Raw genomic sequence first — 27,226 nt, 5'->3', positions numbered from 1 at the left:
CTCGAAAAACCAAAAAAAAAAAAAAAGAAAAAAAAAGAAAAAAAAGAATTGGACTGTTGATCCAACTAAGGGAAGTCTGAGCCCCAGAAAGGACTCACCAAAATCTACCCAAAGGAGTAATGCTGTCAGGTTTGGACATAAAGGACCTATGTTGGTGCCCAGTTCCAATCATGGTGACTGCCCTAGGGAGCAGTGGTTCATTCCCGGGGTCTCTGTCCCAGCACTGTAACTACTAACACATAAACACAACTCTCACCTAACATGGAATAAGAGATAGTTTATTCTGGAGCCAAACATGAATGAGCATGGTCCAGGAACACAGATTCAGGGATTTACAAATGCTAAGTTAGTCTTTTTATTGCTGTGAAGACACACCATGACCATGACAGCTCTTAAAAAAAGGACAAACATCTAATTGGGGTGTCTCACTTACAGTTCAGACCATTATCATCGTGGTGGGACACGGGGGCGGGTGTGCAGGCAGGCATGTGCGGAGGAATAACTGACAGTCCTACATCTTGCAGGCAACAGGAAGTCGACTGAGACACTGGGCTGTGTCCTGAGCACAGGAAATCTCAAAGCCAGCTTCCACAGTGACACGCTTCCTCCAATAAGACTGTACCTACTCCAGCAAAAACACACCTCTAATAATAGTGCCACTCCCTATGAGATTATGCCATGTTCCATGTGATAACAGTTTCACGAAGTGATCATAGGAACAGAACAAAGATTTCCATAAATGAAGACACTTTTCAAATACAGTGGTGGGAATATCAGATAGGTGGCTTACAGCAGGGCAAGGGACTCTTTGTTGTAGGCCTCAGATACTCTGTTGACATGCTTAGCCTTTGGACTGGTGGAAGTGAGGGGTCTATTAATACATTCCTAAAGCATTCTCCTTTAGCTACAAGGATGTTAGGTCAGACATAGAGGTAGGCAAAGAATGGCTATGGAGGGGTCTGAAGATTGTTCAAGATAAACCGTAACTAGGCAGTCCTAATTTCAATTCCCATCTCCCCACAATCACTGAATTTCTACTCAGTTGATCAGTCTTGCAGAAAGGTTCAGTGTTAGGTGTGGTTCTTCCTAGAAGATTTTGTTCTATATTTTTTCAATACATAAATAATATATAACATATGTGAATATATATGTATCTATATATGTTTGTTTGTTTTGTTTTGTTGAGACAGGGTTTCTCTGTGTAGCTCTGGCTGTCCTGGAACTCTTACTGTACACCAGGCTGGTCTCAGATCAGAGATCTGCCTGCCTCTGCCTCCCAAGTCCAGGGATTAAAGGCATACACCACCACTTCCCAGCTGTGGTACACATCTTTAATCCCAGTACTGGGGAGATGGAGACAGGAAGGTCCTGGGAGCTCACTGGACAGCCAGTCTAGCCAAATAAGTGAGCTCCAGCTCAGGGAGAGTCCCTCTCTCAATAGCAAACTACCGCTATTACCACCATCATTACCACCGCCACCACCACCCAAACCACAACACAACTGAGCAACGCCACTGTTACCACCACTACCACCAAAGAAAAAGCCACCTAACCAATGACCAAACAAACAAAAAAGGTAGAAATCTATAGAGAAAAATACCTGAAATTAACTTCTGGCCTTCATATGCATATGCATATCCATGCCTGAGCACTTGCACACACACACACACACACACACTCACTCACACACACGCGAACACACCAATCCCTACCCTAGCAATACAACATGAATTTTAGTGGCTGGTGATGAGATGACACTCTGTTTGTGCGGCTGAAGAGCCTCCGGCCTGCGGGGTCTCAGCTGAGCTGAGCATCAGGGTTGAGTCAAGCTGCAGAGACAAAGATAGGATGAGTCCAGAGGGACAAACAACTGAGTGGATGGACAGATGGGTGGATGGAGGTTTGAGTAGGTCGTTTTAACAGTGGGGACCAGTGAGCTGAAACCTGTAGGACAGTCAGTTCTCGGTCTGTTGGTCCCTTGGTGGTGGCAGGATGACGTGACCTTTAGGGTCACTGCCATCACAACGTTAGTGTCCTTTTCTTATGGGAACCAGAGGAGGGTGTGTTTGATCAGTTCTCGGGCCTTTTTTCTTGCCATGACATAATATGCTCACATGGTCCCTCGGACTTTGATAAGCTTATGGAGCAGCACCCCTTTTACTCCCAGGACTGAGTTATGAGTCTGTACCTCATGGTGGTGATGTCTACACGCACAGCCAGGAGCAGAGTTAGCCTGCATCTTCATCTGCACTTGAAAGGGAGTTCAACACTGTGTGCCCGGAGCATTCCCTGCCCCTAGAGAGACACGACCAGAAAAGTCTCTGCTTGGGGCAACGAGGAACACTTAGGTGGCCTAGTACAGCCTGATCTCAACAACGGATAATCCTGTAGGTGGGGGTAGGAGGGTTGGGATGGAAAGGATACTTTGGGGCCAGTGTGATGGCTTCATAGGTTAAGGCTCTTGCTCGGAGGCCTGACTATTTGAACTCAGTCTCTGGAACCCACGTAGAGGAAGAAGAGAACCAACTCCTGCAGGTCATGCTCTGCCCTCCGCACACACACACACACACACACACACACACACACACACACACACACACACACATGCACGCACGCACCCGGCACACACACGAGTGTGATTTAAAATGAAGAGGGTGATTCTGCCACCCCTAAAGATGGGGGTGCCTCTTTCACAGGTGAAGAAGTTTCATCAGAATTTAGGGGCTTGATGTCTCTGCTTCACTGAAGTCTAACATGCCCCCATTACCCCCATCCCAGCCAAGCTCCTCAGTTTCAGAACAGACATCAAGACACCAGAAACTCAAGTGCATAACTCAGTCAATTACAGACTGAAGCTAGATTCAAACAACACTGGGCCTGATTCCCTTTACGGCACACACAGACGTTTTCAGGTTAATTATGGACTTCAGGGTGGGTGGGTGGGTGCAGGATGGCCCTTTCCCACCTGGCTCTGGAAGTCACAAAGAGTTCATTGTATGCTACCTTGGCTGTGGGGATCAGAGTGCAAACCGTACTCAGGGAAGAGACAACAGAAAGCCCATGTCTCCAAAGGAGTTTCAGGGTATGTTTAGAAGTCACCTCATGGCCGGTGAGCTGGTTCAGAGGAAACAGCACTTGCTTCACAAGCTCCATGGCCTGGCTCTGAGCCCTGGAACTCATGGTAGGAGAGAGAAGTGATTTCTTAAAGACCACCATATGGGCACCATGCCACGGACGCAATCTCTCAAGTATAGACCTATAATCCCAGCTACTTAGGAGGCTGAGGCAGGAGACTGCAAATTCAAGTTCTACCCAGGAACCTTAGTGTGACACTTTCAAAATAAAAACAAATAAAAGCAGCCTAGGGGAAGTAAGAATAGCCCAGTGAGTAAAGTCCTCGCCATACAAGACTTTGAACCAGAACTTAATCCACAGAAGCCATTAAACATGGGAGGAGAAAGCTGACGCCACAGAGTGCACTGTGGCACGGGTATGGTCTGTCAAGTGTACACACACACACACACACACACACACACGTGTAGAAATAGCTCAGTGGGACAGCACTTATCTAGCATAGATTTCTACCTTTTTTGTTTGTTTGGTCATTGGTTAGGTGGCTTTTTCTTTGGTGGTAGTGGTGGTAACAGTGGCGTTGCTCAGTTGTGTTTGTGTTTGGGTGGTGGTGGTAGTGGTAATGATGGTGGTAATATCGGTAGTTTGCTTTTGAGAGAGGGACTCTCCCTGAGCCTGGAGCTCACTTATTTGACTAGACTGGCTGTCCAGTGAGCTCCCAGGACCTTCCTGTCTCCATCTTCCCAGTACTGGGATTAAAGATGTGTACCACATCTGGACAGTGGTGGTGCATGCCTTTAATCCCAGCACTTGGGAGGCAGAGGCAGGCGGATCTCTGATCTGGGACCAGCCTGGTGTACAGTAAGAGTTCCAGGACAGCCAAGGCTATACAAAGAAACCCTGTCTTAAAAAACTAAACCAAAAACCAAAGAAACAAAACAAAACAAAAACAACAACAATAACAAAATCCTGTAGGTTCAACCCACAGTACAACTCCCCTCAAAACAAAACAAAACAAAACAAAACAAAACAAAACAATCCCTCCCAAAACCAACTACAACATAAAACCAACCAAAATCTGAGTATGTGAGTTCAAAGCCAGCTTGGGCTACACAGTGAGTTTCACGACATCTTCTGCTACAGACTCTCAAAAAAAGGGATTTAAAAACTGCTGGGTGTGGTGACACACATCTGTATCCCAGCATTCAAGAGTCTGAGGCAGGAAAATCACCATGGAATTTGAGGCTCACCTGGACTACAAAGTGGGATCCTGTCTCAAAACAAGAAATCCAACAAAAAATAACCCCCCAAAATAAATAAATAAATAAATAAATAAATAGCAGCTACATATGTGATCTTACTTTGTGCACTCAAAAGAAAAAAGTTGCCAGCAAAAAAAAGACACAGTAATTTGTTCAATTTTGGAAGCAAGCCAAATGGTTACTTCTCCAGAAGATAAACTGAAAAACTAATCACATGTAGACAGTGAAATAAAAACCTCTGTGTTATCATTGAACTTTCACACAGTTTTCTTGTCCTTTTTTCCACTAGAAAGCAAGTTTCTTTTCATCTTAAAACTTTATTTAGTCTTTTTGAGACTGGGTCTCCCTGTGTAGTCCCTGCTGGCTCCATGCTCTTTCTTGTCTCTACAATGTTGGAATTACTGGCATGCTATATTACACCTGGCTTAGAAGGCAAGTTTCTCCAGAGTGTGGGGACTCTTATTCGTGTTTGGATCCTCACTATAGAGTAAACACGCAGTGTGTGTTTGTCCGTCTGTTGGAGCAGGCCTATGATTCCAGCTACTCGGGAGACCAGAGCATGAGAACTATGAGTTCAAGGCCAGCCTGGCAACTTCAAGAAAATCTGTTAAAAAAACAAAGTCACTGAGGTGGGGGTAGGGGGCTGAAGAGATGATTCTGCAGTTAGGGACACGCTCTATTCTTGCAGAGGCCCTGAATTCAGTTCCCAGCACTCAGGTCAGGCAGCTTACAACTGCCTGTAACTCTAGCTGCAGGACAATGACATCCTCTTTTGGCCTTCATAGGCACAGGCACACATGTGGCATGCACACAGACACATACACATACATAACTAAAGAACAATCTTTAAATTTTAAGTGTGTATGTGTGTGTGTGCGTGCGTGCGTGCGTGTGTGTGTGTGTGCGTGTGTGTGTGTGTGTGTGTGTGTGTGTGTGTGTGTGTGTGTGTGTGCACAAGGTACGGGTGAGGATCAGAGGTAACCCATGGGGGGCGGTTCTCTCTCTCTATGGTGTAGGTCCTGGGGATTGAACTCAGGTCATCAGGGAGGCGCTCAGTGGTACAGTGATTGCACAGCACACCCAGGTTCATAATTAGAACAACAGATCAATAAGAACCATGTTTGTTAGATGAATGAATTATGATGGCATATTAGCCATTTCTTTTTTCTCTTTCTATGATCCCAGGGATTGAACCCAGGGCCTTGGGCATGCTGGGAAAGCATTCTACCCATCAAGCTATATTCCCACCCTGGATGTGACAATAAGCAGTCAGTAGTCCAAACAGAAGACACTGTTTGAAGTAATAAAACATTTGGAGAGACGGCTACCCGTGATCTGATTCTGAGAACAGACTTTCAGAGACAGACTTGGACTGCCGACAAGGAAGATGCATTTTCAGCTGGGCGTTGGTGGCGCACGCCTTTAATCCCAGCACTCAGTAGGCAGAGGTAGGCAGATCTCTGCGAGTTCGAGGCCATCCTGGTCTAGAGAGTGAGTTCCAGGACAGCCTCCAAAACAGTAGAGAAACCCTGTCTGGAAAAAACAACAACAACAAAACAACAACAACAACAACAAAAAAGGAGATGCATTTTTCATCTGGTGTAGGATAAACCCAGGGATGATGAGAGAGGAACACGGGACAAGTTTGGGTCTGGGAAGGCGAGCATGAGGAGGTAACAGAGGGTTTGGTTCATCACTGAAACGCTGGCCGTTCTAAGTCCCTTACATTCTTTAGGGAGGTGGGAACCAGATACACCGGATAAGCAGCTTATAACTTTTGGCTCCTTGTCTCAGACTTCCGTCCACAGCCACGTCCTCCTGTTGCTTCTCACCAGTGACAGCACAGACCATAATGGCTACAGTGTGTGGTGCCAGAGGCAGCTCACTCCACGGGAAGCAAAGAAAGGAAGAGCAAGCCCCATGATCCAACTTTCTCTCGCAAGGTTCAGTCTAAAGGATGCAGTACCTCATAGCAGTGCTGTAATTTAGGAAAAGCAGCACTCGAGAGAAAGATGCCATGAGACAGGGTTCAAGCTGAGTTTCTTTTGGGGGGAAGGGATCATAAAGGGGGAAAGAGGAGGGGGAGATTGGCCTCCGGGGATGGAAGCAGCAGGAGAAAGGAAAGGGGCAACCAGGGGTGGACAGACAGAGGAAGAGAGAGGATGGGAGGTGGGCAGGGCTCTTTTAACAGGGAACAGTGAATGTGCACAGAAGGTGCTCTTAGTGACTGCAGCCGAGGGCATACCCTGTCAGTACCCCAAGGACAGGCCAGTACACATGCCTGCATACTAACAGGTAGTGCCATGGGCTGGTGACCAAGCCTGGAACAATGTTTAATTATAGAACTTAAACCTCCTGCGAGGTATCACGTGAGCATCGGAATCCTGGGGAGAGTCCAGCTTTACTCTGTGAGGACATGGCTTAAGTAGGGAGCGCTGGGATGGCAAATTCCATTCTATGCTCGGGACCTCGAAAGAAACTGTAGATGTTCTGACCTTGGATCCAAGTGACTTGTTCCTGAGTTTGAGTTTGGGAAATTCCAAATTCCTGGACACATTTCAAGATTACAGAGTTATTAGAGCTGGGTTTGCTGTTGTCAAAAAGAGTGAAAGTTGCTGGGCGTTGGTGGCACACGCCTTTAATCCCAGCACTTGGGAGGCAGAGGCAGCCGGATCTCTGTGAGTTAGAGACCAGCTTCTACAAGAGCTAGTTCCAGGACAGCCTCCAAAGCCACAGAGAAACCCTATCTCCAAAAACAAAACAAAAAAGAGTAAAAGTTAAGAAGTGGAAGAGAGACCAGTGTGATCCCAGCGATACCTGTGATCCTTGGAGGTGGAGGTAGGAGGATTAGGAGTTTGCTGCTATTGTTTTGGAGGCTGTCGGTCCAGCCCAGCCTCGAACTCACAGAGATCCGACTGCCTCTGCCTCCTGAGTGCTGGGATGAAAGGTGTGTGCCGCCACCGCCTAGCTAGGAGTTTGAGGCTAGCCTTTGCTACAAGTTGAAGTTAGCCAGGAATACATGTGAACGTGTCTCAGAACAGAACTAAAAAGTACCTGTTTGGTGACTTTTTGTATCAAAGCAAAAGAAAAACCTGGCCGGGCCTGGAGAGATGGCTCAGAGGCTGGGAGTGCTGGCTGCTTTTCCAGAGGACCCAGGTTTGATTCCCAGCACCCACCTGGCAGCTCACAATTGTCTGTAATCCTAAGATCTGACACCCTTGCATGGACATACATGCAGGTGAAACACTAAAGTGCATAAAATAAGAATAAATAAGTTATTAGCAGGCGTTGGTGGCGCACGCCTTTAATCCCAGCACTCGGGAGGCAGAGGCAGGTGGATCTCTGTGAGTTCGAGGCCAGCCTGGTCTACAGAGCCGATTCCAGGACAGCCTCCAAAACAATACAGAGAAACCCTGTCTCGAAAAAACCAAAAAAAAAAAAAAAAAGAATAAATAAATTATTAAAAGAAAGAGAAACCCGACCTCAGAGGAAAATATTTTGAAACAGTGATTTCGTGAAAGTCAGTAATAGGAGGCATAAAAGAGATGCATATCTGAAAACACCTGGAGAGATTTGAGGAAATACCTATCCAGGAGGCTGGAGAGATGTCTCAGCTGCTAAGAACACTGATTTCCCTACCAGAGGATCCGGGTTCAATTCCCAGCACCCACAAAGAGGTTCACAGTTGTCTGTAACTCTAGTCCCCAGGGATCTGATGTCCCCTTCTGGCATCTTCAGGCACTGCATGCACTTGGTGACTAGACATAATGCAGGCAGAACTATACATAAACAAAATAAAAAGATTTTTAAAAGTCAGTTTCTTTTTGTAGAGCTCATCCACCAACACAGCACTGGGATTCTGGAAGCTTGGGCTCCAGGGAGAAATAGGAACTAAAAAATTCCACAGAAGAGTGGCAGTGGAGGCAGGAATGGAGGTGCAACCCCCCCCAGGAGGAAAAGAATTTCAAAACAACATGGAACAGAGCTAGAGTTTTTAATTTTTTAATTTTTTAAAAGACAATCGAGGGGGCTGGAGAGATGGCTCAGAGGTTAAGAGCACTGACTGCTCTTCCAGGGGTCCTGAGTTCAATTCCCAGCAACCACATGGTGGCTCACAACCATCTACAATTCAATCTGGTGTCCTCTTCTGGCATGTAGGCAGAACACTGTATATGTAATAAATAAATAAATCTTAAAAAAAAGACAATTGAGGTTACACCCATAAACCCTATCTTGAAAAACCAAAAACCAAACCCAAACAAACAAAAAACCCCTGGTGTTGGTGGCACACACCTTTAATCCCAGCACTTGGGAGGAAGAGGCAGGTGGATCTCTGTGAGTTCAAGGCCAGCCTGGTCTACAGAGTGAGTGCCAAGGATAGCCAGGGCTTCATAGACAACCCTGTCTTGAAAACAACAATCCCCTAAAGGAAAAACAAAGATTATACACTTTTTAAACATAGATTTTTTTTTAAGTACAAGAGGCAGTGGGGAAGAAAATAAGACCTGCTGAGAGAATGGTGTGGGCTTCTCAAAGACGAGGCCCTGCTGAGCGTCTACAGCAGCTACCTCTGCTGTGCGTGGGGATAAGGACCTCAAATGAGGCACAGGGTTACAAAGGACCACAAACGAGACCATAGGGTGACTCCTATATACCGGGTAGAACTAGGGTGTGTGTGGCAAAACCCCGAGTCGCTAGGGCTGCAAGGGGACGCTAAGACGTTCTTCAGATTCTTTTTTAAAAACATGTTTTCATTTTCAACACTAGATGGCTACCTAGGGGCAGGAATATGCTTCCAGCCGTGAGGGAGGTGGGGCAAGTACTGGACTCTGTGGGTGGGGAAATGAAAATGTACCAACCCTGGCACTTTCACAGCAAAGAGAGCATCCCTCTATGTGCAGTGGGCTCCCAAAGTCCATTCGCGTACCAAGAATAAATACTGATCCACTGCCAGAGGCCCCATAGATTAACCAGACCTCCAAACTGAAACCCACATTCAGGGAGTCTGGGTCAGTCCTATGCTGGCCTCTCAGCCATCAGTCTGGGGTCCATGAGCTCCCCCTTGCTCAGGTCAGCTGTTTCTGTGGGTTTCTCTGGCCTGGTCTTAACCCCTTTGCTCATCACTCCTCCCTCTCTCTGCAATGGATTCCAAGAGTTCAGTTCAGTATTTAGCTGGGGGTGTTTGCTTCTGCTTCCATCAGCTACTGGATGAAGGCTCTAGGATGACATATAAGGTAGTCATCAATCTCATTATCAGGGAAAGGCATTTAAGTTAGCTTCTCCACTATTGCTTAGATTCCTAGTTGGGGGTCATCCTTGTAGATCTCTGGACATTTCCCTAGTGCCAGATTTTTCTTTAAACCTATAACGGCTCCCTCTATTACTTTGTGTAGCTTTGGAGGCTGTCCTGGAACTTGCTCCTTAGACCAGGCTGGCCTGCAACTCACAGAGATCCACCTGCTTCTGTTTCCCAAGCGCTGGGTTAGAGGTGTGCACCACCACTGCCCGGCTATTTTTCTTCCTGAGTAGTGGGATTAAAAGCGTGGGCCATTCCCATCTTAAGGTAATCTTTTAAAGTTAATGAATTTCCTTATTAGTGTGATGTGTGTGCATGTCCCTGTGTGAGTTTTTGTGGACCGTGTGTGTGAAGGAACCCTCAGAGGCCAGAGAAAGGCATTGGTTCCCCTGAACTAAAGTTACAGGAGATTATGAGCCCCTATGTGAGTGCTGGGAACAGAACCCTGGTTCTCTGGAAAAGCAGTCAGTGTTCTTGACCTCTTAGCCATCTCTCCAGCCCCAAGGTATTCTTACTATAAACAAAGGTTTGGAGTTGCCTTTGAGGTTTCCAGAAATGTACTCTGGGGGAGGAATGAGGCCATGCATTCAGGTCATACAGGCTTAGACCTGAAAGCAAGGTTCCTAGGCTGGCATGGTGGCACACAGCACTTGGGAAGTAGAGGCAGGCAGTCTCTGTGGGTCCAAGGTCAGCCGGGACGACACAGAAAGTTCTAGGTCAGCCATGGCTACACAGTGAGACCCAGTTGCAAAGAAGAGAGGAGGGGGTGCAAGAGGAAGGGGCTGGGCGGAGGAGGAAGAGCGTGCGTGGTTCATTTCCATTCAAACAATTTTTAAGATTTACTTATTTTATTTTATGTGTGTGGGTGTTTTCCCTGCATATGTGTATAAGCACCACATGCCTGCCTGGTGCTCATAGAGGCCAGAAGAAGGGGTCAAATCCCCTGGAACCAGAGTTACATGGAAGGTTGTGAGCCACTGTGTGGGTGCTGGGAATTGAACTGGGGTCCTCCGCAAGAACAACAAGAACTCCTTAACTGCTGAGCAACCACAGGCTCATGTGTTTAAATGCTTGGTCCCCAGCAAGTTTTGAGAGGATTAGGAGGGGTGACATTTTTGAAGGAAGTGTGTCACTGGAGGTAGACTTGATGTTTCAAAAGCCCACAACAAGCCCAGTCTCCCCAGCTCCCCAGTCTCTCTCTCTCTCTCTCTCTCTCTCTCTCTCTCTCTCTCTCTCTCTCTCTCTCTCTCTGTCTCTCTCTGTTTATGTCTCTGTCTCTCTGTCTGTCTCTATCTCTCTCTGTGTTTCTGTTTCTGTCTCTGTCTCTCTCTCTCTGTTTCTGTCTCTGTCTGTCTGTCTGTCTCTGTCTGTCTCTGTCTCTCTCTGCCTGTTGCCTGTGGATCAGGGTATAAAACTCTCAGCTACTGCTCCAGAGCCATTCCTGTCTGCTTCCCACCATGGTGTCCATGATCTAACCCTCTAACCCTGAAAGCAAGTCCCCAATCAAATGCTTCCTTTTAGATGAGTTGCCTTGGCTGTGTTGTTTCTTCACAGCAAGAGAACAGACAAATCTGTATGTCAGCAACTGTCACAACAGATGGTAATTGTGCTAGAGTTGTTAATTTCCAGTGGTCAAGAAGTTTCACTAGACTCTTGGGGGGTTAGGGTTTTCTTTTCCTTCCCATATTCCCATAATTTCTCCCGTTTCTATCCTACCCAATTTCTTCTAATTGTGATGAAATTCATAGCACATGGATCCTGAATAGCTGGCATAAACCGTAGTATCAAGGTGACTAGTGTTTGTTTTCTTTTTTTGGTTCCTTAATCTTTTTTTTAAAAGATTTTTTATTTTTGTTTTACATGTGTGTTGCCTGCATGTATGTCTGTGAACCTTGTGCATGCAGTTCCCAAGGAGGCCAGAAGAGGGCACTGGATTCCCCGGAACTGGAGTTACAGGTGGTTGTGAGCCACCATGTGGGTGCTGAGAATCTAACCTTGGTCCCCTGGAGAAGCAGCCAGTGCTCTTAGCCTCTGAGCCATCTTCTCTTCAGGTTCTTGTTAATAAAAGAATTTGGAAATGGACTCAGAAGGAAGCGTGATGGCAGTTTCATTAGAGTTTGAGAGAAAACAAGACCGGTAAGCCATAAACCCTGGCAGCTGCTGGGAGCAGAGAGAGGGAGAAGTGGGAAAGAGTCAGGGCCCAGGAAAGCTGGCATGCAGAGTAATGGGGGCCAGTAAGCAGCCTCATGTCCAAAAGAAGGCTGCGGTGGTTTGAATGAGAACAGACCTCGTAGGCTCATATATTTGAATACTTACTCAGCAGCTGGTGGAACTGTCTGGGAAGGAGTAGGAGGCGTGGCCTTCCTGGAGGAGGTGTGTCACTGGGGGTGGGCTTTGAGCTTTCATAAGCCTTCCCCAAGTAGCACTTTCTGCCTTGTGGTCGTGTCTCAAGATGTGAGCTCTCAACTACTGCTCCAGAGCCCTGCCTGCTTGCCTGCTGCCATGCTCTCCACCATGATAGTCATGGACTCTAACCCTCTGAAACTGTAAGCCCTAAATAAACTTTCTTCTATATGTTGCCTTGGTCTTTATGTCTTATCACAGTAATAGAAAAGTAACCAAGACAAGAGTCTTCAGAAAAAGGGAAAACAGCCAGGGGGTGGTGGCACATGCCTTTAATCCCAGCACTTGGGAGGCAGAGGCAGGCAGATCTCTGAGTTCCAGACCAGCCTGGTCTACAAGAGCGAGTTCCAGGACAGCCTCCAAAGTCACAGAGAAACCCTGTCTCAAAAGCAAAACAAAACAAAAAGGAAAAGAAGAAAAAGTGAAAACACCCAGATGGTCATGGGGAAAGGTAATTTATTAATGAAGGGAAAGGCACTCCCAAGCATAGTGTAGGCTAGTGAGCCAGGGACAAAGTTCAAAAAGAAAAAAAAACCCTATATAATACAGCCCTCTTCGTTGTTGCTTCCTTTTTACAACACGTTTGACCGTGTGTGTGTGTGTGTGTGTGTGTGTGTGTGTGTGTGTGTGTGTGTGTGTGTGTCACTTGGGGAAATAACTTGCAGGCTTTTCTTATGCATGCTCTCTTAGTTACATGAAGCCCAGGTGAAGTCAGGCTTCCAGTCTTTCTCCTATTTGCTTGTGAGCTGTTGACATGGGTGCTGGGAACCAAACTTGTCTCCTCTGGAAGAGCGGTGCACTCTCTTAACCACTGAGCCACGTTTGCAGCCCACGGCTTGTTTCGTTTTTATTCATGCGCAGGCGCACAACTGTGCGTGTGCCACAGGGATATCGGATCTCCTGGGGCTGGGGTGACAGGCAGTTCTGAGCCACCCGGCGTGGGGCTGGGGACTGAACTCTGGTTAAGTGCTGGGCCGTCTCAGTCCTATTCTTTTCTGAGAGCTTGTCTTCCACATCTATTCTTGTTGGTGTGTGAGCCAGGTCACTGTGTGTGGCCCTGGATGGGCTGACACTTGGGAGCCTGTGTCTCCCAGCTCTTCGGCATACACCACAGCCAGGTTCCCCTTCACTGCCAGCTGACGCCCTGTCTTGCCATCTGTTCTGTAATTCCAGAAGGGAAAAGGACCCCATGTGGGGCAAAACCTGGTAACACTAAGCTTGAGCTTGCCTTATAACTCCAGGTCTAGCTCTGGGTAACTGGAGGTAAGCCTTGTGCACAGATCCCTTGCTTCTTCGGGTCCCCATCTTACCACCCTGATGGAAGTGAGGACCAATGTGTTCAGAAATATTAAATCTTGATAGTAGGCTGTTATCTCAGCCCCCCTCCTGGGGGGAGCAGTACTACTTTGTGGTCCCTGTAGCTGTGTTACCTTTGTAAAATCATGCATCTGACCCAAGGGTTGTAGCTTAGTGACACTGGGTTGTATCTCTTTAGTAGCTGGACTTGAAATGGAATTTTTCTTTTTCCTCCCCCTTCTTTCTCTCCTGCCTCTCTCCCTCCCTGCTTCCTCTCTCCCTTGCTTTTTTAGTCCTGGGTAGCCCAGGCTGACCTTTTTTAATCCCACGCAGTCCAGGCAGACCTCCACATGACTATGTCAGGAAAGACTGGTTTGAACTTCTGATAGCTCCCGGCTTCACTTCCTAACTACCAGGATCACAGCTGTGCGTCAGATTGAACAAGAAACAAATGCATTATGATTTATTATGTAGCGCTAGTTGGCCAGCCACCTTGTCCAGCTTCGAGATAGTATTTTTAGGGCAAAGAAAATTCATGAGTCCACACCACCTGTGTTCTAAGTGTAAATTGTCATTCAACCACTAAATTTGTCTCTAAGGCAGGATAAGAATAAGGAGTTGCACCTATTTTTTGTTTGTTTGTTTGTTTGTTTTGTTTTTCGAGGCAGGGTTTTTCTGTGGCTTTGGAGGCTGTCCTGGAAACTAGCTCTTGTAGACCAGGCTGGCCTCGAACTCACAGAGATCCGCCTGCCTCTGCCTCACAAATGCTGGGATTAAAGGTGTGCACCACCACTGCCTGGCTGCACCTATTTTTTAATTTACAAACATTAATTGCATTTATACTGTCTCAGAGGACATCTTGCAGGAGTAGGTTTTCTCCTGATTCGGGCCCCAGAGAGGGTAGAACTCAGAGGCAGGCACCTTCTCACGCTGAGCCAACTTGCCTCCCGTTGCCTTCAGACAATGACTTCCCCTTACTTGGGATGACTCCCCATATTTGTGACTCACACTGACAGGGGGCTGGACTTTGTGAGTTTAGCTTTCCCCTCCTATCAACCCTGGGGCTGGACTTTGTGAGTTGAGCTTTCCCTCTCCTATCAACCCCTCCCCGCTTTTAAAATAAACCACCTGACTTCGCCGAAAGCTCCGAAACACACCCTTTGGCTGGAAGAGAGAATTGGGCAATGTCAGAATTCCCCACTGCTCCTTTCTCAGGAGAGCTGGGGATAGCGGGATCCCTCAGCCCAGGGAGGCCAATGCAGTTCTTTCTTGAAAGGCAGGGGGAGCTCTAAGATCAAGGCTGAGTCGCTCTGTCCTACATCGTGGTCTCCCAGCCCCCCTCTGTTTTGGAACAGGGAATTTCGGACATGCACACTAGGGTAGGGAATCTTAGGAGCCGTCAGGACAGGGAGGTCGGGCGGAGGTTCCTGCAGAGGCTGACTCCTCTGCAGTGGCAGGGTCTTCCCAGCATGACCAGTGGCGGGAGAGGAGACTGACCCGCTTGTTCCCATCAGCTCCTGAAGGTAACAACTTTGAAAGCCAACCTTGGAGAGCAAAGCTTTGATGGAGGAGCAGGGAAGGACAGGGAGCCGTGTAGAGCAAGGCTTGGAACACGGGGGCAGAGACGGAGGGTTGGAAGGAACTCAGAATAAGGACTGAACATTAGATGGTTTCTCATATGTTGAACTCCCATCCCAACACCAGCTTCGTCTTTCCACATAGCAGTGTTTTCAGGGCTGAAGGCAGCTTGTGAAAGACTTTTCGGGGAGCTAGGGGAAGACATCTTGCTTTTTAAAAAGGACAAAACAAACCAACCTCAGAAAATTAAAATAAGATATATCCGCTTGTCCTGACGTTTCTCAGTCAGCTGTCCTTTTCTCCCTTACTGGTGTCACCCTGTCACAGCAGGGCAACACTTTCCTTCTGATTGGGCTCCCCCCAAGGTCCCTTCCTGTCCCTATGGAAAGCAGTTCTTTCCTCCCTCAATGGCTACCGAGGCATCCACAGAAACACCTGCAATGAGCCTGTCAAAGAGGCCGGCTTGAAGGGTGGGGGTTGTCCTGAGAGAGGATGGGAGCTGTCCCAGGTGGGTGTGCAGGATGGACAGACCTGAGTGGGATACAGAGTGACTGAAGCTAGGTGGAGGACAACACAAAGGGTGGGAGAGGCTCCTCATTCGTCTGTAGAACAATTGGCAGATGCTCTTGGCAACAAAGGGAGTGCGTAAGATGCGCGGTCCAGGAGTTGAAATCGCACCAGGAGGGTGTGAGAGGCCAGGTGGTGACGGTTACTGACAGGAACTTATCTGTCTGGTATTCTTTCACAGGTGACACTGAGCCCTGGGTGGCCCCTCACCACCAAAACAGGTGCCTGTATTTGTTGGATAAAGACAACCAGGCCAGCCGCCCTTTAGTTCCAAGGTCAGAGGTCCTGAGAGCCAGAGAGCCATGGGCAAATCATCAGAGGCATGGTAAGTGGTCAGGTGTCTACAGGAATGTGCAGAACACCGTCCCCAGTTTCTTTCGCTCTTCCCTATTTTTGAGACAGGGTCTTACTTTGTAGCCCAGGCTGGTATGGAACTCATTTTATCCTTCCTCTGCCCCTAGAGGCTTACACACAGGCCTACCGTTTAAGTGCCTTCTCACTTTCTCAAGATAGAGCTGGGATCTGAAGCCCGAGTTTTAACTTTGTATATGTTTATTCCAAGCTTAGTCTATATCATGGCACATCAGCTGCCTATTCCTTTCCCTTTGGCCTCCTGCTGACAGGTGCCAGGCTTCTGCACGAAGCCACCGGTACCTGTGTTCCCCACTTCTCTGTGGTTTCCCCCCCCTTCCAGGTGCATTGTCTTGTTTTCTGTTTTCGCATCATTTTCTGCTGAGCCTACCATGCATGGGGAGATCCTGTCCCCTAACTATCCTCAGGCATACCCCAATGAGATGGAGAAAACGTGGGACATAGAAGTCCCAGAAGGGTTTGGGGTTCGCCTCTACTTCACCCATCTGGACATGGAGCTGTCAGAGAACTGCGAATATGACTCAGTGCAGGTATTTTCCAAGCATGGGAGAAAGAGAGCTGGAGGGTAGAGGGATGGAGGAATGAGGAGGATGTTGGGGGCAGTGCGGTATCAAGCTGTCCGCTGGGTTGGGGGCGTGACTCAGTGGTAGAGCACCTGCCTTACATGGGTTTGATGCACAGCACTGGGGGGTAGGGTGAGGGGTTGACACGGAGATTGGGAATAAAGATTCTATTCTCTCTGTACATTTTTACTTCTAAATTTGACTGTTCTCTTAGATAATCTCAGGAGGCGTCGAGGAAGGGAGACTCTGTGGGCAGAGGACCAGCAAGAATGCCAACTCCCCCATTGTGGAAGAGTTTCAAATCCCATACAATAAACTCCAGGTCATCTTTAGGTCAGACTTCTCCAACGAAGAGCGGTTTACTGGCTTTGCTGCATATTACGCTGCCATTGGTAAGACATCAACCTCAGGATATGACATATCTCTTTCCTCCAGCAACGAATTAGTTGTCTACAAATCCTCAGGGAGGGGTGGGGCCTCATAAGTTCCTCCCACTCCATGACAAATATTGACAGGCATGGTCTTATGCAGGTAACAATAGCTGTGGTGAGTCTAAGTGCAATGGCCCTGCCATGCGTGCAAAACAGCACCCAACAACATGTCCATCGCTTCCCCTGGCTCCTCCATTCTTTCTGCCTCCTCTTCCACGATGCTCTCTGAGCATTAGAGTCTTCCTTCATCCCCCCTCCCTCCTCACTCTCTCCCTTCCTCCTTCTCTCCCTCCCTCCTTCTCTCCCTCCCTCTCTCCCTCTCTCCCTCCCTCTCTCCTTCCATCCCTTCCTCCTTCTCTCCCTCCCTTACTCCCTCCCTCCATCCCTCCCTCCCTCTCTCCCACCCTCCCTCCCTCCCTCCTTCCCTCCCTCTTTCCTTCCCCTCTCTATCTTTATACACTGTAGCCCAGGCTGAACTTGAGTCAGTCCTCTGCTTCAGCCACCTGAATACTGGCATTACATGTCTGAGCAAGCATGCCTGGCTTTGAGAACATTTAAGTAACAAACCTTTTCCTCATCCTTATAGATTTGGCCTTAACATCATTCTTCCTTCTAGGTCTTTGTTTTTGACCTTGTATTTTCTCTCCTTTTTGCAGATGTAAATGAATGCACAGATTTTACAGATGTCCCTTGCAGCCACTTCTGCAACAATTTCATTGGTGGTTATTTCTGTTCCTGCCCCCCAGAATACTTCCTCCATGATGATATGAGGAATTGCGGAGGTGAGCTTGGCATCAGGAGGTCTTCATGTTCCCAAGGATCTGGAATGGATTGAGGGCTTAGTCCATCTTTCCAATTATTAGGCTTTCCCTTCAAAGGCTCCTTGATTTTCCCTATCCATAAATTGAGTGGGAGCTCAGGGGTGGGGTGGGAGTGGAGAGAAGATAAGGTGTATTAGCTTTACATTGCTGTAAAAGGTGAGAGAACAAAAGGAGGGAATGTTCATTTTGGTTCATGATTCGAGCAGTTTCAGTCTCTGGTCAGTTGGATCCATTGTTCTGGGGTCTGTGGCAGGGCGCCATGCCGTAGAGCAAAGCGGCTCACCTCGAGGCGGCTGGGAAGGGAAGAGGAAGGGGCAGGGGTACCAGAGGAAGGGCAGGGGTACCAGTTTCCTTTCCAAGGTCATATCCCAGCGTCCTACCTTCCTCCTATTAGGCCCTACCTTCTGAAGATTCCATTAATTCCCAACAGTGCCACAGGCCAGCGACTGAGTCTTAGGATGTGTAGCTCTGGGAAACATTTAAGATCCAAACCACAAGTCTTCAGGGTAAAGTTAGCTAAATGGAAAAGAGAGAGAGAGACTGCCTGAGGCTGTTCATAACTATGGAAAGTTCCATGACAAGCTGAACGACACTGTATAGGCATTGACTAACTCTCCCCATAAGCACTGTGGCTAATTGTTCTATGGAGGCTTCATTCAGGGACCAGATCTCTGGCTAATCCGAATCGAGGACTCTGAGCTTATGACGAGAGGAACAGAGGAGAGCAGGGACCTCTTGTTTGTCCCTATATTTGATTGGTCCTTTCTCCCTTTTTCTCCTATAGTCAATTGCAGTGGGAATGTATTCACTGCCCTGATTGGGGAGATTTCAAGCCCCAATTACCCCAATCCATACCCCGAGAACTCAAGGTGTGAGTACCAGATTTTGTTGGAGGAGGGGTTCCAAGTGGTGGTGACCATCCAGAGAGAAGATTTTGATGTGGAACCAGCTGATTCGCAGGGGAACTGCCAGGACAGCTTACTGGTGCGTAGTAGATGAGAATTTGGCTCCCACTCTAGCCCATTTAGATTGCTGAGACTTCTCTTGCAGCCTCCTTCTCTGTGGTTCTGCACATGAATGCAGGGTCTTCACACGTTAGGCAAGCATCCTACCACAGACCTACATCCTCTTAGTTCACTTCTTTCTCTCCCTCTCACTTCATACTTATCCTGCTCCTTCCCTAAGGCGAGTTGGTTTTGTTTTTTGTTTTTGGATTTTTGAGACGCAGTTTCTCTGTGTAGCCCTGCTGTCCTGGTTCTTACTCTGTAGATCAGGCTAGCCTTGAACTCAGAGATTCACCCACATTTGTCTCCCAAGGGCTAGGCTCAAAGGCATGTGCCACCACCTCCCAGTTTAAGGCAGGGTTTTATGTAACCCAGGCTGGCCCCCAAAACCCCTCCCACCCCAGCCTCTTGAGTGCTAGGATTGCAGATGTTAGCACCGCACCCAGGGGTAGGTTTCCCCTTCCTTCTTTTCTTTTTTCCCCCCTTCTTGTTCCTTCCTGAACTGGGGACTGAACCCTTGGCCTCATGCGTGCTAGACAATGCTCTACAACTGGCTTACGCTTGCAGCCCCTTTCTATAACCCCCTTTTATATTTTAGCACAGATTCTCATTAAATTGCCCAATCTGGCCTTAACTTGTATTCTTCCAGTCCCAATCTTCTAAGAAGCAGTGCTTACAGGCCTGCAAAACCAGGGTCTGCTTTTAGAATTAAATTCTCTTTCCTCTGCCTGTCTTTTTGTTTGTTTGTTTGTTTTTTTTTTTTTTTTTTTTTTTTACGAGACAGGGTTTCTCTGTATTGTTTTGGAGGCTGTCGGTCCAGCCCGGCCTCGAACTCACAGAGATGCGCCTGCCTCTGCCTCCTGAGTGCTGGGATTAAAGGCGTGTGCCACCACCGCCCGGCTGTTTGCTTGTTTCTTATTTTATATTGCACCAATCATTTATCTCATTTTCATCCCCCCCCCACTTAATTCCTTCCTTTAGATTTTTCTTCTGATTTTACTATATGATTCCTTTCAGTTTGCTGCAAAAAATCGACAATTTGGTCCTTTCTGTGGCAATGGATTCCCTGGGCCACTAACTATCGAAACCCACAGTAACACTCTTGATATTGTCTTTCAAACCGACCTAACAGAGCAAAAAAAGGGCTGGAAGCTTCGTTACCATGGAGACCGTGAGTAACTAAAAGTGCCTTTTTGATGGGTGTTACTAAATTCTTTGGACGTGTAGAATCAAAACAAATAGCCTGCTGTTAGGTTAGTAATCTTTTTAACTACTCTTCTAAGTGCAGACGCCAGGGAGGGGCAGCTAATTAGTGGCGTCATATTCATTTACACATCTGCCCTATTGAAACAATAGATATTAGAACTGAGGACAACGGGAGAGTGTAGGAAGCAGGAGGACGGGGCAGGGGAGATGGGTCAGCGTGGGAGAGCCTTTGCTGCGCAGGCATGAGGCTTTGAGTTTGGATCCTTGTACCACAACAAAATCTGGGCATAACCATGTGCGTTTGTAACTCCGTGTTTGGGAGTGGGTGGGCAGAGAAAGGGGAATCACGGGTCTTGGTGGTCAGCTAGCCTAGGCAGAAATGGCAAGCTCCAGGTGTGGTGGGATACCCGTCTCAGGAGGGTAAGGCAGAGAGCGATAGAGCAGGCACCAGGGGTCCTGCACTGGCCTCCGCGTTGGTATGCCAGCCCCTCCCCCCGTTCACAGAAAGTGTGAGAATGTCTGGGAATGGTATTGCTCAGCTGTAATTCCAGCACTGGAGAAGGAGAGGCAGGAGAATTACTGCAAGTCTGAGAACAGCCTGAGCTACGTAGCAAGTTCCAGTCTAGCCTAGGCTACACAGAGAGAGACTGTCTCAAAAAAAAAAAAGTGGGAATTATGTAAACTAGCAGTTTCCAACTGTTTAGTAAAATCTCATTTCTGTCCTCCCCAAGCAATCCCTTGTCCCAAGGAAATCACCGCCAACTCTGTTTGGGCGCCTGAAAAGGCAAAATACGTGTTTAAAGATGTGGTGAAGATATCCTGTGTGGACGGGTTTGAGGCTGTAGAGGTAAAGTACTGTTTAGACTGCTCCATAGTCTCTGGTTCCAGATGAGACACCCGAGCCGGTGAGGTTGTTGCTGCCTGACCAAGACACTAACACTAACACCATGATGGGATGGCTCAAGGCTCTCCATCCTTCCTGTGAGGTCTGGTTGTCCGTCCTTCCCATTAGGTCTGGCTAGCCACGCTTCCTGTGAGGTCTGGAGCTCCTCGGCCACCTTGCCTTCGCAGTCCTCAGTTTTCCTGGGGAAGGACACTGAGAGGCTGGGGTAGAGCTGTAAGGATTCAGGCATCATGCTGGCCTGCCCCTGTCACCTGGCAGAATGCACTCTGGCAGTTCCCTGGTCAGCCCAGGGTTCCAAGATTGCATAGTCTGCACGCAGGTGCAAAAGACCCCTTTAAAGACAGACCCCTCCCTGCCCACTTACGCTCCCCCTCTCCGCGCTCTCCTTCCTGCAGTTCCCCTGGGGCAGACAGGACTTTTCCTCTCTCCCTCTTCTCTTCTGTCCTCTCTCTGTCTCTGTCTCTAACCTCTTTTCTCTTTCCTTCCCCCCTCTTCCTTGCTAATAAAAGTTCTCTCTAGCTCTGTCTGCCTGGCATGTTTGTCTACCAATGTTTCCCCTCTTTACCATAACAAGAGCGGTTTTCCAGCCTCAGCTCCCGGGTGCCCAGGGTTACTCCTCCTCCTCCTCCTCCTCCTCCTCCTCCTCCTCCTCCTCCTCCTCCTCCTCCTCCTCCTCCTCCTTCTTCTTCTTCTTCTTCTTCTCTTCCTCCTCCTCCTCTTCCTCCTCCTCCTTCTTCTTCTTCATGCAATAATTTTTATTAACTCTTTGAGATTTACAATTCTTACAATGTAGTTAGATCATATACATAATGTAATTTTACATTTTTAACATTTAAAAAATTTATCTTATAAGCACTCCTTTTTTATTTTATTTTTAAATTTAAATTTAAATTAGAAACAAGGTTGCTTCACATGTCAATTCCAGGTCCCTCTCTCTTTCCCTCCCCTCCTCCTGCGCCCTCCCACCAACCCTTCTAATATCCCCTCATTTCCCCAGGGAGTGAATGTGGGTGTCAGTGAGGAGTAATCTATTGATCCTTGGGTAGTAGATCAGGGTTACTCTTCTAAAGATGCCTCAAGCCTCTTTTGATGAGGACTTCTCATTGATCCAAGGCCAGAGATCAATTTTATTATTGGATTTGATTTTCCATATGCTTTTATAAATTAATGTTGACATCTGTTTTTCTTCAGGGAAATGTTGGCTCAACATTCTTCTATTCTACTTGTCAAAGCAATGGACAGTGGAGCAATTCCAGGCTACGGTGTCAGCGTAGGTGTCTCCTTCCTCTCCCAAAGGGAACTGAATAATTGACACTTCAGAATTCAAATGCCTGGTTTCCTTTTAGGCTTGAGATAGAATGAATGGCTTGTGGTTGCTGAAGGAAAGCCTGCTATGGAGGACTGTCTAGCCCTTGTCTAGTCCTAGGCTAGTTAGACTACAATGTTTCTTCTAAAGAAGGGGGCAATGGAATATATGGAGTCGACAGCTCTAAGGGAGGTATTCTGGGCTCACACAGGGGCCTCTGCCAACCAGAGAACTAGCTTCCTCCTCTAAAGACGGCCTCTTTCAAGGCCCATCTGGATTGGCAGGTCTCAGTGGGTGGAGAGCTGGGTTAGAGACGATGCCACGAAAGAGCTGGTATTGAAAGACTTATCGTGGGCCACTTCTGAATGTGCCTGAGGAAGAGTGAGGTTGGAAGGGGTCCCTAACTCTTCCTGGGAGGAAGTGATTGTCCTGACTATCCATTTCCCTGCTTCCTCCTAGCTGTGGACTGTGGCATTCCGGAACCCATTCAGAACGGTAAAGTTGATGATCCAGAAAATACTCTGTTTGGCTCTGTCATTCACTACTCGTGTGAGGAGCCGTATTACTACATGGAACATGCAGAACACGGCGGTAGGTTTCTTCTACTGGAAGAAGAGAGAGAGAAGGAGTGGGAATGAGTTGGAGGGTGATTACCACTATCTCTCTGGTTGGAGAGTTTGTAGAGAATCGAGAAAGAATATGCATTGTCATCCTTTTGTCTTAGTCTAATGACACAGATGGCATGCTCTCAGGGATCATTCATGGGGGATCACAGAGGTCACTAGCTTAGTTTTACAGCTGCAACAGGAATTCCTTTACAACACCCACTTCATGTGGTTATCTGACTTTGGATAACTTATTTCATATGAAATCCACAGGAGGCCAGGCATGGTGATGGAGGTTTGTAATCCTAGCACTTGAAAGGCAGGAGTTGCTCAAGTGAGCCTGGGCTATTCTCCTCTCCTTCCTCCCTTCTCCTCTTCCTCCCCACTTCATTGTTTTTAAATTTGAAATAGAGTTTCACATAGCCCAGGGTGGCTTTGCCTTTTCTATGTAGCAAAGGCTGGCCTAGATCTTCCTGCTTCTACCTCCTAATTGCCAGGATTTCAGGCCAGTGCCATCATTCCTGGGAAAAGCTTCTCTTCTAGCTGGTTTGACATGGTTCCCTCTTCAGTGTCCAGAGGCGCTGAAGTTTTGCGTAGACAGAGAATGGAGGAGCGATGTGCTGAGTGTGACCTGTGTTCCTTGTGTTCTTCCAGGGGAGTATCGCTGTGCTGCTAATGGGAGCTGGGTGAATGACGAGCTGGGCATAGAGCTCCCAAAATGTGTTCCAGGTAATCTGGGCTGTGATGCGGGTAGAAACCATAGTTGTACACACTGGGAGCAGTTATCACACAGAAATAGCTACAATCTTCCCAGGAAAGGACTTAATCCTGGCATCCTGGAGTTCAGCACAGTCGAGTGGTAGTAACCCTGGGCTGTGGAATCCTTCAACTGTACCAGTTCAGGCTGATTTGAAGGGAAATAGGAATGTCTGCCAACATCAACAGTTGGCATCACATTGGGCATTAGGGGAATTCAGAACAAACCACACTAGCAGAGCTAGGCTTGTGGTGTGCACCTGTGATCCCAGCACTCTGGATGCTGATTGGGTTGTGAGACCAATGTGAGCTACATAGTGGGACACTCCTCACACCCTCTAGATAAGCGCTTCATCTGAATACCATTTGGAGGTAGAAAGCCTGCTTCCACAGTCTGTGTGAGCATTAGCTTCTTGTCGGGTTTCTGGCCTGGGCATGAAGTGTGCCTCAGAGGGCTGTGAGTCAAGCTGTGGACAGTGTAAAATATTAGCTATCTGGATTCAGTTGTTCACATAAACCTTATGCCAATCTTGACCATAAGCCTGCTGGGCTCTGGCAAAGGAGATGTGTTAGGCGAGGCACGGTGTCTTAGGTTTTCTATTGCTGTGAAGAGAACCACGGTCATGGCAACTCTTATAAAGGTAAACATTTAATTGGGGTTGGCTTACAGTTCAGAAGTTTTTATCATCATGGCGGGACATGGCGGCATGCAGGCAGACATAGTGCTGGAGAAGAAGCTGAGAGTCCTACATCTTGATCCATTCCAGAAGAAATAACTTGAGCACAGGAGACCTCAAAGCCCACTCCCACAGTGACACACTTGCTCCAACAAGGCCACAGCCCCGGATAGAGCTGCTCCCTATGAGCTTATGGGGCTAATGACATTCAAACTCCCACACTAGGATAAGTCAGCTGTAGAGGTAGTTGACCAAATGACATTGATTAGGACATTCTGCAGCCGCCCACTGGGTTCAGTATTTGAATGACTGTGTTTTCTAGAGGCCGGCATCGGCTTCTGCATCTCTCTGTCTTGTTCTTGTTTTTTTCTAGTCTGTGGGGTACCCACTGAGCCCTTTAGAATACAGCAGAGGATATTCGGAGGATTTCCTGCGAAGATCCAGAGTTTTCCTTGGCAAGTCTTCTTTGAGTTCCCGAGGGCCGGTGGGGCTCTTATTGGCGAGCACTGGGTGCTGACGGCAGCTCACGTTGTGGAAGGGAACTCCGACCCATCGATGTATGTGGGGTCCACGTCTGTGAGAATGGAAAACCTGGCAAACGTTCAGAAGCTCACCACCGACCGTGTGATCATCCATCCGGGCTGGAAACCAGGGGATGACCTAAGCACACGGACAAATTTTGACAATGACATCGCACTGGTGCGGCTGAAAGACCCTGTGAAAATGGGGCCCACTGTTTCCCCCATCTGCCTGCCAGGCACCTCCTCAGAGTACGAACCCTCAGAGGGTGATCTGGGACTGATCTCAGGGTGGGGCCGAACAGAGAGGAGAAATATTGTTATCCAGCTCAGAGGGGCAAAGTTACCCGTGACCTCTTTAGAGAAGTGCCGACAGGTGAAAGAGGAGAACCCCAAAGCGAGGGCGGATGACTACGTTTTCACCAGCAACATGATCTGTGCTGGAGAGAAGGGCGTTGACAGCTGTCAGGGGGACAGCGGTGGGGCTTTCGCTTTGCCGGTCCCCAATGTAAGGGACCCCAAATTCTACGTGGCAGGCCTAGTGTCCTGGGGGAAAAAGTGTGGGACCTATGGAATCTACACGAAGGTAAAGAACTACAAGGACTGGATACTGCAAACTATGCAGGAGAATAGTGTCCCCAGTCAGGACTAACCCATTCATACCGCCAGCCCCTCCCCCCAGGACACAGCAACGCATTGCTCTCAGACCCTGTGGTAGTCCCATTATCTCGCAGTGATGGAGAGAAGATGCAGGAGTGCCGTTAACACTGAACTTGATTGTCAAGACACCTGAATGGATGGAGGGTCTGATCACAGGCCTGTGTTGATTACTCAGGTGTGAATTCCCTCCTGTTATTGGTAACAACATGGCAGAGACTCCTCTGTCTTGCACCATTCTGCAGGGTATCTTAACCTCCGTTTCTTTCACCTGCTTGATTCCATTTATAATCCTTGGAGTCCTTTATTTACTTACAATAAAGCATATTTCTAACCTGATTCTGGCTGACTTCAGGGGAGGGAAATGACAGGGCACCTTGTCATGGATGGGACTCAGGCATCAATGGCTTGTCTTTAACCATCATGTAAACAGGAAACTCAGTCTTTCTTCTAACTGAGATTTACTGAATACCGTGAAGTTAGGATTGACTATTTTACTTTCCTTTGTTAGTTGTCTCAGTATGTCTCCTAAAAATTAATTTTCTTATAATTTGTATTCCTTTCTATCATGGAATGTAATGACAGTTAAAAAAAATTGAACATTCTTGGCCTGCTTTTTGGGGGGTAGTTTTGGTCAATTTGTCAGTTAGGTGGGAAATTGGATTGAACTCTGTGACAAAATATGACTGCCAAGAGTTCTGAGAGAGCTTCCCTGACTCTCTCTTGGGAAGAAAACTGGAAACAATATGAAATCTCCCCCCCCCAAGAATGCTTTGATGACAAAGGACCATCGAATAAGGACTTTGTGTGTGATAAGATCTCACTATGTAGTCTACACTGGCTTAACTCACTATAAGGCTGGAATTTATTGTTCCCTGGCCTCAGTCTCCCCAAGAGCTAGGATTACAGGTCTGTGCCAAACATCTAGCATATATGTGTTGACTTGCTGTGCTGAGATATGAGATATGCTCCAGCCCTGAAACACAGCAAAAAGAACAAAGATAGGACAGCTATTCTCAACTTGTGGGTCACCACCATGGGAAAACACATTTCTGGTGATCTTAGGAACCCCCAACCATACATTTAATTTCGTTTTCTTCAAATTTCATTTCATTACATTCATAACTGTAATTTTGCTACTGAGTGATATCTTAGTTCCTAAGACAGGTTGGGGACAGTGGTGACAGGGTCTTACACAGCCCAGGTTGGCCTTAGATGAACTATGTAGCAAAGGATGACCTTGAACTTCTTATCCTCCTGCCTCCACTCTCTGAGCGCTGGATTACCAGTGTACTATACCAGGCCTGGTCTATGTGGTGCTGAGGATAGAACTCAAGGCTTCATGAACGCTAGGCAAACACGCTGAGCTACATACCCAGCAGAAATACAGCAGTCTGAAAGCTGAAAACGTGAGCTCTGCTGTTTTCAAGAGGGTTAAGGTTTGAGAATAAGAGTCTAGGGCTGGAGAGTGAAAGCTCTGAGTTCCAGCCCCAGATCTGTGGAAACAAGAGCTGATTTCTCAACATTGTTCTCTGACCTCCACACACAGTGCGCATATATGTGGCCACTTACACACACACACACACACACACACACACTCATACACACACACACACACTCACACACACATAAGTAATAATAAATGGGGGGGCTCGATATGGTAGTGTGTGCCTATGACCTAGCACGTGGGGAGGCAGAGGCAGGTGTATATCTGAGAGTTTGAGGCCAGCCTGGTCCGCATAGTAAACTCCAGGCCAGTCAGAACTACCTAATGGGACCCTGTCTCAAAACAAAATAGAAATAATGATAATAATAATAAAAAATTAAAAAGAAGGGTCTGTGGGATAGCTAGGAGGGTAAAGGCCCTTGCCAAGCCTGACAACCTGAGTTTGATCCCCAAGACCCACATGGTGGAAGGAGAGAACTAACTCC

General features: G+C 47.6%; 1 protein-coding gene across 1 annotated transcript; it reads left to right on the top strand.

Annotated features, from left to right (window-relative positions):
• Positions 1–14,707: 14,707 nt before the first annotated feature.
• C1s (complement C1s) lies at positions 14,708–25,632 on the top strand (the record flags this gene model as incomplete). Its single annotated transcript, NM_001281660.1, is given in 12 exon segments — positions 14,708–14,852; positions 15,656–15,799; positions 16,169–16,376; positions 16,624–16,801; positions 17,497–17,622; positions 18,446–18,645; positions 19,683–19,836; positions 20,603–20,718; positions 21,967–22,045; positions 22,541–22,672; positions 23,341–23,415; positions 24,493–25,632. Coding segments are annotated over 11 exon segments (2,088 nt in total). The 3' UTR covers positions 25,290–25,632.
• Positions 25,633–27,226: the final 1,594 nt, after the last annotated feature.

Source organism: Mesocricetus auratus, unplaced genomic scaffold (genome assembly GCF_017639785.1).
Source record: "Mesocricetus auratus isolate SY011 unplaced genomic scaffold, BCM_Maur_2.0 Super-Scaffold_100676, whole genome shotgun sequence".
Lineage (NCBI taxonomy): Eukaryota > Metazoa > Chordata > Mammalia > Rodentia > Cricetidae > Mesocricetus > Mesocricetus auratus.
The sequence above is the reverse complement of the archived record's forward strand: the minus strand, read 5'-3'. Positions and strand labels throughout refer to the sequence as shown.